The 14,237-nt window shown below is 40.4% G+C and overlaps 1 protein-coding gene across 3 annotated transcripts; it reads left to right on the top strand.

Moving 5' to 3' along the window:
* The first annotated feature begins 484 nt into the window (after window positions 1-484).
* On the top strand, window positions 485-14,237 carry LOC117256181 (aminoacylase-1A-like). Of its 3 annotated transcripts, none has more exons than XM_033625429.2 (15): window positions 485-630; window positions 1,058-1,204; window positions 3,399-3,463; window positions 3,595-3,699; window positions 3,795-3,889; window positions 4,092-4,168; window positions 6,541-6,630; window positions 7,685-7,741; window positions 7,847-7,920; window positions 10,025-10,074; window positions 11,379-11,523; window positions 11,618-11,686; window positions 11,767-11,846; window positions 13,396-13,456; window positions 13,590-14,237. In XM_033625429.2, the coding sequence occupies exons 2-15, from the start codon at window positions 1,078-1,080 to the stop codon at window positions 13,752-13,754; spliced, it is 1,260 nt and encodes a 419-aa protein (XP_033481320.1). In that variant the 5' UTR covers window positions 485-630; window positions 1,058-1,077; the 3' UTR covers window positions 13,755-14,237. The 3 variants fall into 3 exon arrangements, with proteins under 3 accessions (XP_033481320.1, XP_033481322.1, XP_033481323.1); XM_033625431.2 differs by lacking the exon at window positions 485-630 and adding an exon at window positions 707-842; XM_033625432.2 differs by lacking the exon at window positions 485-630 and adding an exon at window positions 837-975.

Raw genomic sequence — 14,237 nt, 5'->3', positions numbered from 1 at the left:
CTGTATAACTCCTTACATGTTACTTTTTAAGGGCCTCTTATCATAAAAGGATTGGCAAAATATTTCTGAGCTTCACATTTCCTAAATTCTGTCGGCCATCTTTGTTTTGGGAAATTTGTTTTGCACTTACAACACCTGGCCAGTGGGTGTCAGTGTATGGCATGACACACCAGGGTCCACTTCAGTGACTTAAAAGCAACTATAGCATCAAACCCATGTATATAGAAGAAGATGGGTTTGAAATAGCTGTCTGCTGTAGTGACCACTGTGTGTGAAAGAGTTAATTTATTTTTATGTGAATGCCTTAAAAATGTATAAAACATTTTTTTAGCGTCTAATTATTATGCAAAATTATTTAAATTATTTAATTTAGGCGTTTGGAAACGAGTTCCCCCTTCAATAGTTAAGAAAATATGTATTTATTTTTCTAACAGTGTCGTTTCCTCTGTGTGTGTATGCGTATTGCCCCTCCCCCACCGTCACAGTCACGCTTGAGAGGAAGCAGACTTCGACACAGCATCTGCGACATGTGTTTTATTTTGAAGGGCAGGAACCAGCCCAGTCAGCAGTGATCAGCTGACACAACTCAACGTTACCTGACCAGCAAGTGGACAGCACCAGGAAAGTCCTGTGAGTATTAACTTTAGCTAAAATCATTAAATCAGTGTTCGCTGTCGGTCGTCCTGTGACGTCGGTCCCTGTTTACCAGCAGCTTCAGCTAGGTGACTGAAAAAGGGTCAGGACGCAGCCATAGCTCCTTTACTACTGAGGAGAGAGGATATCTGGCTACGAGGCTGGCTAGCTGTTGTAGCATTAACTGTGTCCTCATCGGCTTGAAACAGGTAACACCGGCTAACGATGCCGTGACAGGCTGCCGGCCTGTGGCACCTAACGATCAGACAGCAGCTGTGACTGCAGCATGGCAGCGGTACAGGACATGATGTGCAGTTTGGGCTGGGTTTGATCAGACACACAGTATGTCTCACATGATGCTGGCATGTTAACTATCATGTTTGACTGTAATATGTTTTAATGGTGTTAACCTGTGTGTCCTCAGAGGAGTGAATACATCGCACCATGCTGCCTGACAAAGATTGTCCAAGTGTTGGAGGAGGACAGAGCTCTGCTGAGGGAGAGGATCCCTCTGTCAGTCTGTTCAGAGAGTACCTGCGGCTCAAAACTGTCCACCCAGAGCCTGACTATGGTGAGGTGTTCTCATTACAAGTCATTGATGTGTCAAGCCATGCCCTTTGGAGATGTCTCAGATGGATTTTTGACGTTTATTTAACTAAAACACTGGGGTCAGGACGAACAGCTGTTGGAATATGGCCAAAATGTTCCTGTTATTTTACTCCTCATATCACTTTACACAGCTACGATTATTTTATTTTATTTAAAGTAAAAATGTTTAAAAGTAAGTAGCTGCGAATAAAAGTATGAAATGTAATTGCCTGTAATCCTCCTATCATCTTACCTTCTATGATATTTCAAAGTCCAGCTCTTATCTGTGTCAGTTAGACATTAAATCATCTCAGTTATTTATCTTGAGGAGAAAGCTGAGGTGCTGACCCAGGCTCTCACTTCACTGGTCAAGCAAAGCAGACAACGTGTGACCCTGACCTAAAGAAAGGGATTGCACAAAGTGTCTGCTGAGATTGTTTGTCTGCAGGAAGTTAAGCCTTTTGTTTTAGTTCAGATTAGGGCTGCACAATATGCCAAAGCAAAATCACATTGCCATTATTTTTTTTTTTGGGGGGGGGTGATGTGATATTTCTGGACTATTTCTGGGGTCTGCCTTACATCTGGAAAAGTTGGTCAACCAGAGCATGTCTGTAGCACTGCCATGCTTCATTTATGATGGTATGTTGTGACATATTTTACTTTTATTGAAGAATTGCAGCTCCTGCAATTTGAATATTGCACTTTGCAATATTGTGATTTTGATAATAATTCAATCAGCTGTGCAGCCTTAGTTCAGACTCATTATTAGAACCTTGCATGAGAGGTGAAGACCCTCATGTTCTGGTGTCTCCCATGGGAACTAGTTCTGAAAAAATATGTACAGTGGTCAATAGCATGAGACAAATAATTTGTTGATCCTGTTTGAATGGTGCTGTGAACTACAAATATGGTGTTATCAGTTAAAAAGATAATTTTGCAAGTCAAGGAAGTCACAGTTTGTCGTAGGTTTATTGCAGAACTATTTAGTTTTGTGTCGTTGTGCACAAGATACATCACCTACACCAGCTAGTTACATGATTAACTTAGTATGTTCCATGCACAGCTGTAATTTTATAGCTGATGTGTTTTATCGAGCAACTACTGGTCTTTTTATCAGCCAGGAAGCAAAAAAAAAAAAGCATATAAATCATCTCAATGTTGCTTCACAGACTGTTTCCACATTGATAAGTGTTTCCCCTTACCTTAACCTGAACCAAACCCTTAGCCCTAACCACTGAGCGGGGTACTAAGCACTAACAGGGGGCCAACACTATTCGACAGGGAACACATTTTAGTACAACACCGCTACAAAACACAGGCATCGTAGCTTCAGCAAGAGAGGAAGGTATTACCCCTTGTTCATCAACATCTCACTGTGGCTTCTGCTTTCACTTTCCTCCCTGCTGTATTATTAGAATTGCTTTTACCAAAGAGAGGCTGTTAACAAAGTTTCGCTAATTCAGTAACAACACATTTCATTTCCTATAGATCCTTCACAATAAAAGTCCCCCTTTATTTTTTTATGTAAAAACTTTGTTGTGAATCAGCAAAATAAAGAAATGTTGAGTTTTTGAGCAGCAACTTATAACACAACTTATAATACGGCTGATAGTGAACATGCAACAGTAAAATTAAGCAATTATCTAAACTCCAAACTACAGAGATAATCAGAAGCTACACATGTACTGAGAGCTGAACACATAGAGACTTTTAAAAACGCCTTTCTCTCTGATCTCCTGCAGACAGAGGTGATAAGAGTCTCGCACACATACTTGTTTGGAGGGGAGAAGGGGGGTTGTTGGGGCTGTGGTCAGTAAGCCTTTGAGAAGGTCCATCTCCAGCGTGGCTTAGCGTGGCACAGCACATCTAAACTGACAATGGAAACAAAAATTGGGGCAGCATGACTTTACTCCCCAAGAGTGACAATGGAAAAAGGATGTATGATGTTACTAACACGACTTGTGTAGTTGCTATAATGACTTATTTTCACAGCCTTATACTTCTACAGTTTTACCACAAACCGCAACTTTCTTGACTTGCAAAATTACATTTGTGTAATTCATGGCACAATTCAAATGGTATCAAAAAGCAGAAATTCTGATTGTCTATTGTTTTGTGAACTTTTAGATAATTAAACTTTAAACAGATTTTTCTGCTACCTGTTGATTCACTTCTAGATGCTGCTCTTCGCTTCCTGGACAGAATAGCTGAGGAGCTTGGGCTGCCCATGAGGAAAATTGAGGTGTGTCAGTGATGATATCATAAATCATCTAGCCAGCGTTTATGTACAAGATGTAAATACAGTACAGAGATTATTAATACCTCCTCTGAAAGGAAACGCTGGGTCTTATCTGTCATTCCCTCTCCCTGTAGATATGCCCGGGCAGAGTCGTGTCGATCATGACATGGGAAGGAACGAACCCGACCTTGAAATCCATCTTACTGAACTCCCACACAGATGTTGTACCTGTTTTTCAGGTATGGCCTCTGTCTCTGTTTGTGGCGTTACAAACCTGTAATAATCTGTGACGGACATGAAAAAAAAATAGATTTGATATCAATCTCTTCTCCAGGAACATTGGAAATACGATGCTTTCAGTGCTTTCAAAGATGCAGAGGGCAACATTTATGCCCGGGGATCACAGGACATGAAATGTGTAACTATACAGTGGGTATAAACTGCATTAATGACTTGTTTTATTACACAGGATTTGTACTCTAGTTTAGTGTTGTTGTGATCTTCACTTTAAATTATGTTGTATAAGAAACACCTGTTTTAACACCCACCCACTCAGCCTGTATAATGTCAGTTCAGACTCCATTTCTTATTCCTGTCACAACTCTGACGTTTTTTCTTTTGTTCTTTGCAGGTACATCCAGGCAGTCAGAAGACTGAAGGCAGAGGGACGGAAACTGATGCGCACTGTGCACTTAATGTTTGTTCCTGGTAAACATCTGATTCTTTCCCTCCTCTATGTATAGTTTGTTGTCAGGACATCTTCACACTCTTGATGCACCTGCACGGGTGTTTTCACTTATTTTTCCAGACTTAAAAAACACAGTGGAGGCGTGTTCAGACTTTTCTTAACTGACACCATCCTCACTCACCTGATAGCTTTTTTTATGCCTGTTAAGGTGTGTCCTGTCATTCAGAGAAACTGCCATGCAGGCAGCACCAAAGAAGGATGTCGTTTCATGGTTCTGATGTGGGTATAGGGTTGCAACGGTTTAAGATTTTCACGGTACGATAACCGTCTTGGGAAACATCAACTAACTATTAACTTTTCTATCACAGTATACCTTAAAACCATTATATGTTATATGTTATATGTCTGTTTACTCCTCTTCCATCACCATTAGATCAGGAGGAGGACGAGGGAGAGATGAATTAGGCCTCTGCCAAATTTTTTTGGAAATGAAATCAAAGGTTTTGCCTAATGATATCCAAACACACGTGTTATCTCTCTCTCAGTGACAGCATACCGGCTCCAAACTGTAGTTGGGAACATGCTGGCTTATCAACATTAAATTAGCTTGCCTCGTTATTAGCTGCTAACTAGCTTCTAGCGGTCCAGACCACTCTGCAGAAGGAAGGATGGTGAGGCGTTCGGGTGCCGTTCACGAACATCAGCTTTATTGCAGTCTTCACCACACAACGACAAACATGGGCTTTTCATGATGTCTAACAGTAGCCCTGAGCTCATGTAGACACTTAACTCTGCTGACTGTCATCAGTACTTGCTGCATGCGTCTTCACCATGACACCCCGAGAGAGCTGCTTCCCTCAATACACACTATAAAGCACACGTCATACCCTCACAGGTTACCCACAAGGCCACCGCCCTTAAAGGGGAAAAAGGGGGTGAGCTGGTAACTCACATCTCTTCCTGTCTCTCTCAATATTGCTCTGTTAGCTACTACAATTCACAAATGGTGAGGTGCAGTTTTATATGGCCGATGTGGCTAGCTTGTTGCCCAAGGGCTCATTTGATTGTAGTATCTTTTGTAAACAAAAAATATTCCGGGTACAGGATTTTATTTACATATATTTACCAAATACCTGAAGATAAATTCTCACTTTACACAGACATGGGATTAAAATTGGACATTTTTCATTTCATGGGGACTTAAACCAAGATTTTGTGGCATGGCTGAAGTTTTTCAATCTCAGCACAATAGGAATCAAGGCAATGGAATCCCACATAGAGAGTGAAAAACCCACCAGGAAATGCCAGGTATACACTTGGGAAGTTTGTTTTAAGTTTTATTTCAAGAGAAACAGTGGAGCATTGTTTCCATTGGCTGACCAAGCACTTCTGCTCAGACAGAGTTTCACAAAGGTGAACTCTGGTTGGTCATTAAATCCAAACAGGGATTGCTTGCTTGCTTGCCCCATGTTACATATTGGCAAGGGTGGCAATTTGTAACAGTGGGGTAATTGCACTGACTCTCTGTTATCTGATAGTCAAACAGTGACTCTGTCTGCACAAGCACCATTTAGACTGGAAACCACAACTGGCACAAACCAGCTCTGTTGGGTTTTAGAGTGCGTAATAGAAATAGAATGAGAGTAGAGCGGGTATTGAACTGTTTGCCGTGGTCAATTGACTAGTTCTAAAGATAAAGGTGCTTGTTAGTTATCATGGTGAGTAGTGGGGGGCCTGTAAGTGCTTCACACTCTAATTTGAGAACTCCATTTTGGCCTCCCATACACACTAAACCGGCATTTTCCTTTTGTCTGTCTCTTGTTAACACTCATCAAGTAGCCTGGGCCTTTAGGCACTGTCATAATAATCAACCTCTGTGTGTCCTGGTGTGCTCCAATCACCAATAGCTGTCTCCTCTGAGCACATCCACCATCACTTTCTCTTCCAACGATAGCGAAGGCATGACCCACCCTACTCTCCCTCTGATTGGCTAGTACTTGTTGTACTTGGCTAGTACTTGCTCGTTGGTTAGGTTTAGGCAGGAGGAGTGAGATTGGTCAGGGTTAGGGTAAGAATGTCAGGGTGGGTCATGCCTTCACCACCCTAGGAAACGCAAACATGAAAGATGACGAGTCTCTGCATGTTTCTTTTCGTCTCTGTCAAAAAATGATCCAGATATCAAAGTATTATTTCCTTTAAACATTAGTTCCACATCACATTTCCCTCTCTGGTCAAGCACGCCCCACCTGCCTCTGCGCCCCCCCCCAGGTGAAGCGTGTCAAATAGATTCAGAAAGAGTTAAACTGCATATATGTATCCTAACCAAGTATGAGCATTTTGGCAAATGAAAATGTGACATAAACATCGAAAAATTATTTTTCTTTCTTTTCAGATGAAGAAGTCGGAGGTCACAAGGGAATGGAAACATTTGTGAACCATGCTGAGTTCCATAAATTAAACATTGGCTTTGCACTTGATGAAGGTAAGTATATAACTGTTTGCAACATCTTCTTTTAAATGTTATGAATACGTACCTGAACACTGAAGGTCACTCACTTACTCAATACGTTAAAACCAGGGCCAGTTGTTGAGTTTGCACCATGGCCAAGAAAGAAAGTTAAGAATGTGAATGTTTCCTCCACCACCAATTATGAATTATGGGCTCATACATGTGGCACAGACTTTTCAGACCCCTCAGACCCAGGCTTGCTGTTTAAAGTAAACTCAGTCAGCAGCTCCTCTGGCAGCACCACAGCGTCTCTCCCTCCTTCTGCTCTCTTGCCGTGTGCATGCAGGCAGCAGTGAGTTACTGTGGTGTATAGTTTGCAGCTTTCTCGAGAATTGCTCATCCAAACATCTTTACATTTGACACCTTTATTCCATAAGTTACATGGCTGATGCTTGAAATGTTTGAGTTGGCTACAGTGTGACGTCTCTGGTCTTTCCGGTCTCTCTTTATTCACCTGTTGATGAATGTGTTGAGCGTGACAGAGAGGTGAAGGTATGCTAGACTCTCCACAGAGCCCTGAAGCCCCGCCCCCACTGCTGCACAGAGCGCTGTTCACTTGTTCATTGAAGGTTTATTGATACTGAACATTTTTCATGCACCAAATTGCACCAAATTTGACACTGCACTTCCCTGGGTCCCTAGCAATACACCTGCCAAATGTGAAGTAGATCGGAGGAAAGGTTCTCCAGATATGGAAAGGACACCCTCACACACAGACAGAGATTCCTTGCTTTATAGGTAGATGACTTTGAAACAGTTTATTAAAATTTTTAGTCAGATATCAGGTGTGTGGTTGTCATTGATGTCAAAGTCTGACAACCAGATATTTAGGTATTACTCACTGTGCCAAATTACCTTTATTGATTTTGAAGCCAATGGCAAATATGTGCTGAAATTCAGTCCCTGATGTGAAGTTGCTAATATTTAGATCATCTACTTTTGTCCTTTTGCCCAACTGTTTTTATAATAATCTTTATCCACTTGACTAATGCTAAAAGTGTTTTATTTGTCTGCCTGTGTTCTGTAGGTCTAGCCAACCCTGGCGAGGCCTTCACTGTGTTTTATGGAGAGAGGAACCCCTGGTGTGAGTATAACAGAGTAAAAGACTTTCACCATCTTATCAGATTCAGGATTTTTGAGGAATGATAAAGTTAATGTTAAATCAAGCAGAAATATTTCTTTTCTCCAGGGATTACAGTCCACTGCCCGGGCAGCCCAGGTCATGGGTCTAGGTTTGTGGAGAACACAGCTGCGGAGAAGATGGTAAGTGTCAATGTTGTGTTAACTAGCTAATAAAATTGTTTAATCATAAAAGGACTAAGAGGGACTGTCGCTGTGGTTACATGGACAATATATCTACAACCAGATTAAATGATAGTTCAATGGTGTTCATTATGTCTTTAGTTTATGATAATGACTTTAGTGTTCTTTTATCTCAGACATGTTAGGATATTACATACCTTGACATGTTTCGGCGGAAGTTTCTGCCGAAACATGTCAAGATATGTAATATCCTAAAGTCACTGAAGTCATTATCAGATTAAATGATTCCAATTAGTTCCCAACTTAACAGGGTATATGGATGCTAAATAAAGTGATCTAATGAGATTTTAAGGGTTTTTTTTCCAACCTTATGGAGAAAATTAAATTAATTCAGTACATAAAGTATAGAGGGAGAAGAAGTGATTCTACTTGTTAATACAATTTAGTAGTAAGTAATGTAAGTGTAACCAAGGTTATTATCTGCAGTTACAATTTACAGATGTTCCCTAAATGTCTCTTATGTAGGCTACTGCTACAGGTAGTGATACAGGTAATTGTTATTTCCAGCGAGTCCACATGTAGCCTGTTGTTTCCTGTTTCAAAATCAAAGAATGCAGTTACTACGTTCTCACACTTAAGAACGTAGCACTAGCTGAGCACACTACCACTATTTTGAATTTATGAACGATTCTCTGTCAAATTCAGCAGAGGGAGGCGCATAGAAACAGCTGTTGTGGCATGTTGTATGTGTTGCACTACTTCACCTAATGTTACCCTCGCATGGGGCAAACATGCACAGAGAGGATATATTTATTTCAACCAGAGAGAAACAATCAGATTAAGTGTTTACATGGTTAATAGGCACTAATATTTTCCTTTTTAAACTGATTATCAAAAGTTTACACCACCCCTCTCAACCTGTTTGAAAATTCCCTCTAATTGGTCCAGTCTCTTCCAACTGAGGTGGTTATATGAGACATTTTTATTCTGATTGGGCCATTGTTCTGATTATCAGAGGAGTATTAAGCTGAAAACACACCAGCGCTGCCGCAGCATGCGTCAAGTGCCGCCCCTAGCTCACACTGGACAAGTCGTGCTACAACTACACGCAAAGTTATCACTACTTTTACTGAAAGATCTGTAAGTCGGTGAAGATTCTTGAGTCATCCAGGTCAAGTTAATCATAAGTGCTATATCGTAGGCAACTGGACTTGCTTGAGTCTCTTGAAGACATTTCGCCTTTCATCCAAGAGGGCTCTTCAGTTCTGAAGAAGAACTACATATGCAACGTCTCCTTTAGTAGGTGAGGCACTTGGGGGAATCCTGCATGCTGGCTTTTATTGAGGTTAACTTTTAAATTCTGTTTTTACTCTTTCAGTCATTGATGTGCCTGAGTGAATTTGCTGAAACATATTCCTGTTGTGGAGTGCCTTTTGGGGAGTATTTATAAGAATATGGTTCTCACTGAACAGTTTTACAGCTGAAGAAGAACTGAAGAGGCTTCTTGGATGAGAGGCGAAACGTCCTTAAGAAACTCAAGCAAGTCCAGTTGCCTATGAAACAGCACTTATGAAGTGAAAGATCTGTACTTCCTCTACCTATGCATTAGCTTAAAATTGTGTGGAGAGCCCCTAATTAAACTTAATTTCTCACCTGATCTGCCAATCTCCAGAGCTATGACTCGCCAGGCAATATTTTTTTGGCCATTGTCTTAATTACAAGGGATTGTGGGTCATTGAGCTCAGGATATTTCTCGACCTCAACAGCGAGTCTCTCCTCATCTATTCTTTATTACACACGAGATACAGCAACAGCTACAGAGCTCTCCTTGTACTTAAATGGTGAGGAAAGGAGTCGAGCTGCCATAGAAGCAGAGAAAAAGAGCTACTACGGGAGCTGGTATGTACAAGCAGAGAGTGAGTGGGGAAAAGTGCACGTCCAGGAGCTCAAGCGCACATCTTGCCACTGCTGGTGTGTGGTTGCACATTGAAAATAATAGGGGCATATCTTTAGACACACTGCGTTCGCTGCCAGTGTGTTTTGGCCTTTATTGTCCATGTAATTACACCTAGTGTCAGTGACCATTCTGCCTTATCTTTCCCAGCGCCAAGTCATTAACTCCTTCCTGGACTTCAGAGAGAAGGAGAAGCACAGGTGAGATTGAACTTGATTTATTATATAATGTATGTGGCAAGACAGATTGTCTCATTAATACACGCTTTGGGGTAAGCTTGAGCTGATACATTTTAATCAGCATATTTATAACACAACACTTGATCTGCTTTGTGCAGTTCTTCTCCAAATGTGAGCTTTAAGGTCTGATTCTCTGCAGGAAGTCTCAGTATGAAAGTCCTCTCTATGCTCCTTTTGTACTGCAGATTCAAATAAAATGCTGAAAGCATCTCTTAAGGGCTGTAAAAATGACATTTTTGACTATTCCAACTGTGCAAGAGTTGCTCCTAATGGCTCGTGTGTCTGTTTATGGCTCACTCCTCCAAGGTAATGCTACTGAGATGCTTTAATGAACCATGTGTAACAGTAAAAATGTCACATTCATGTTCCAAGATAACGATTGTAAGCAGCTCTGATTTATGGGCCGCCCTGTCGAGGCAATCATCTGCCACCTGCGCTAAAACCCATTTAACAGAATAATGACAAAAAATAAAGTGACACTTGTGAAATACTGACGTTCTTATGCAGGTTGCGTGTTAGATGTTTGCCCGTATTTTTGCAGATGGTCCACAAATCCTCAGATATTGCAGAGTTGGGATTTGAAGTAATTAGTCTTTTACGGCACAGGGCCATGTGGATGATCTTGTAATTCTGCATGTTAATGCCTTTTTTTTTTAAACAAGGCTTTAATTTCTTTGTAGTTTAAGTAGTACTGTCAAGGAAGCCCCCTTCGAAAATGTGAGCACAACTTACTTATTTCTAGCTAAAATGACAGTTTAATTTCTCTCAAGTTTCCCCGACACATATGTCACGGAACTTATATGTACACTTTTATCTCTCCCAGAAAGGGGAAATTCTTGTGTTCTTTGTCTCCAACTTGTGTCATGTGTATATAACCTGCTGTCGAAAAAAATAAATGACAGTTTTAGAACATTTCCTCTATATTCCCTCTGATTAATACCAAATTACATCGACATAACATACATTCTCTTCAGGAAAATGTCAAGGTAATTATTACAAAAATTATGGATGTGTAAAGAAATTATAAGAAATGTCATGTTTTGGCTCCTGGTCATTTTAAAGGAGTGCTAATGTGCATAATGTGTTGTGCTGTTTGTTACAAAGAAAACCGATTTGATGTAGATTTTTCTGATTAAAAGTTTATTTTTAGTGCAAAAATGCAATTCTACTTTAGATTCAATTACAGTGTAATTGCATTGTAATCACCGTGATGTCACTATTACGGTGTGTGTGTGTGTGTGTGTGTGTGTGTGTGTGTATTTCAGGCTAAATACCAGTGAGTGTTTCACCCTTGGTGATGTCACCACAGTGAATATGACCATGGTCAAAGGAGGCGTGGCCTACAACGTCATCCCAGCTGAAATGGACGTCAGCTTTGATCTAAGAATACCACCCACAGTTAATCTACAGGTGTGTCTCTGTGAGTGTGAATATGTGTCTGCAGATGAGTTTGTGTACATCTGTGGACTTTAAACTAACCTCTAAATTATTGTTATCCCACCAGGACTTTGAAAGACAGATCAAGGAGTGGTGTAAAAAAGCAGGAGAAAATGTCACTTATGAGTTTGCTCAGGTCAGTGCGCTCAAACTCAGTATTAAAGGAGCTGTTGCTTTGTTCCTGTTGTCAAATGATTTAAATCTCTTCCTTTGCAGAAACATATGAACCAGCACGTGACTTCTACAGCGGAGAATGATCCTTGGTGGAGCGCCTTCAGTGCAGCCTGCAAAGCAATGTGAGTAAGCTGCACACACTAATGCATAATCTATATGCTGTTTTCTTTTGCATGTGAGAGTGCAGAGGCAAATACAAGGCAGTCTGATGTTGTGTAAATATATTTTTCTATTGGCACTACTCACTGGATAAAAAGCAAGTAAGAGCTACAATATATTGTGATAATTTAACCACAGTTATAGCTCTATCTACACCATTGTATCTAATTCAAATGAAGGTGAAATGAGTTTAGGTTTTATTGTCCTCAGGCAGTGTGTGTTTGCTGTTTCTGTTGAGCCTTGCTGATTAATTTTACTGTCCAAGAACCAGAAACTGTAAATCTATTTACAGTAGATGAGCAATCTAACACCCAGATTTCTCAATAAAATCTTTGTCTACTGATCTGATAAATCATAAAATAAGAATTGTATCCTCTATATTCTCTTACAACCCTAATAATGCATTCAATGTTTCACACCTCAACTGCAAATATTCACACAGTTTCCACAATCCTTTTCTCTTGTTCAGAACTGACTTGTCTGTCCTGTCGAGCTACTTGTCTCAGCATTGTAAGGAAAACTGATTTTCCTTTTTCATTTACTGTGTATTCTACTGGAAATAAATATAGGACCTAAAATAGAGGTCCTGCTATAGGGTCGCAACAAAGACCCTTCATTACGTCGGCTTTGCTTTTTTATACAGAACCAAATAACGCTGGCATCATGCCACCCCAGTGTGTGATTTTAGACACCATGCTGGAGTTCTGGAAGAAAGAAATGTGTGATAAGTGTGACGTGCAACACAAAAGCATCAGCCTCTAGTGTGACACATAACATACCCATCAGCAGCGCTTTATAAGATAAGATAAAATATTCCTTTAACCGCCCCTCAGCGGGGAAATTTGCCACATTACAGCAGCAAAGGGACAGTGCAAACAGGAAGCAGCAGCAGCAGAAAAAAAAATAAAACACAAAGCAGTACATAAAATAAGTAAAATAAATATAAACCCTATATATTATAAGCCATAACTATGGCAAAACATGACAACAATAACCGTTTACTGTCTCTGTTATATGGCGGTTGTTCTCATCCTCTGCTCAGAGAGTATGGAGCTCCCAGACTTCATTGTCTCTGTAATTTGCCGAAATTTCAGCTGCTGTTCTTCTTTGAGTTAGCTGCTAACTGCTGCTAGCTGCTTTTTAAATCTCCTGGTGGTGGGTCACATCTGTCAAAGCATCATACCCGTCCCATTCTATTGGCTGCCCCTTTTACATAGACATCGATTCGACACTATAACTACCTCCACTGTCTGCTAAAAGGCGAGACATCTCTGTCCCCCCATCCCAAGACTGTAACTTTTATACAGAACAGCGAGGCGTAATAACAGTGCAACATTCCCATCTCAAAAGAGGCAGTGTAAAAGACTGCCTTAACCCAAGCTGTAACACTTTTAGGACATGTTTTGAAATGTTGATCCAGATAACTGTAGCTGACAAAACCTTGAAGGTACTGTAGGACTGTCCTCAATCTGTCCTTTTATCATAAAAACATCATCAATGTCTCCACTGTAGGAACATGACTCTGGAAAAGGAGATATTTCCAGCGGCCACAGACAGCCGATTTATCCGAGCGGTGAGTATAAGAACTGATAGAAGGGACAATAAGGGAAAAAGTCATTCAATTTGACTTCCATGACATTGTCAGGCAAAAGCTATTCCACCCCTCCAGTTCTGTGCCTGGTAATAGGTTTATCTGTTGAACCTAGGTGGGTATCCCTGCTATCGGCTTTTCCCCAATGAACCGGACGCCAATCCTGCTGCACGATCACAACGAGTACCTGAATGAGCAAGTCTTCCTGAAAGGCATCAGCGTGTTCGAGAGGCTCATCCCGGCTCTAGCGAGTGTTCCTGCCTGTCCTGATGAGGCTTAGACGAGTCTTCATTTTAATCCTCTCTAAAAATGTGTTTCACTGATGATCTGAGTATTTAACTTGAAAATTTTACGGAGATTACCAAAGAATTACAATGTGTATATCTTAGCCAAACTGAGCACTTAGCCTTTGGTACCACTGATTTAATTTTTTTTATAATTCTCAGGATATATAGCCGCAGTAAGCTTTGCATTACTCAGTATTGCAGTTTTTAAACAACACACTTACTGTATGTCACCATTGTTGATTGAGTGTGCCTGTGTGTATGCAGTCTTAAAGATATATCACCTATTGTGTAATCAGTGTTTTCCATCAGTATGGAAAAAAAATCAACTTACTAAAATGTGAAGACGGCTTTGATTAACTTCGATAAACCGTCATTTAATTGCCACTTTTTAAATTAAGCTTGATTTTAAAAAATGTGATTCCACAGATATAATTTTATTTAATAAACTGGAATTGAATAAATATATTTGTTCATTA

The sequence above is a fragment of the Epinephelus lanceolatus genome, chromosome 1 (assembly GCF_041903045.1).
Source record: "Epinephelus lanceolatus isolate andai-2023 chromosome 1, ASM4190304v1, whole genome shotgun sequence".
NCBI classification, from domain to species: Eukaryota; Metazoa; Chordata; class Actinopteri; order Perciformes; family Serranidae; genus Epinephelus; species Epinephelus lanceolatus.
Note: the sequence above shows the minus strand (reverse complement) of the source record. Positions and strands in the feature narration are given on the sequence as shown.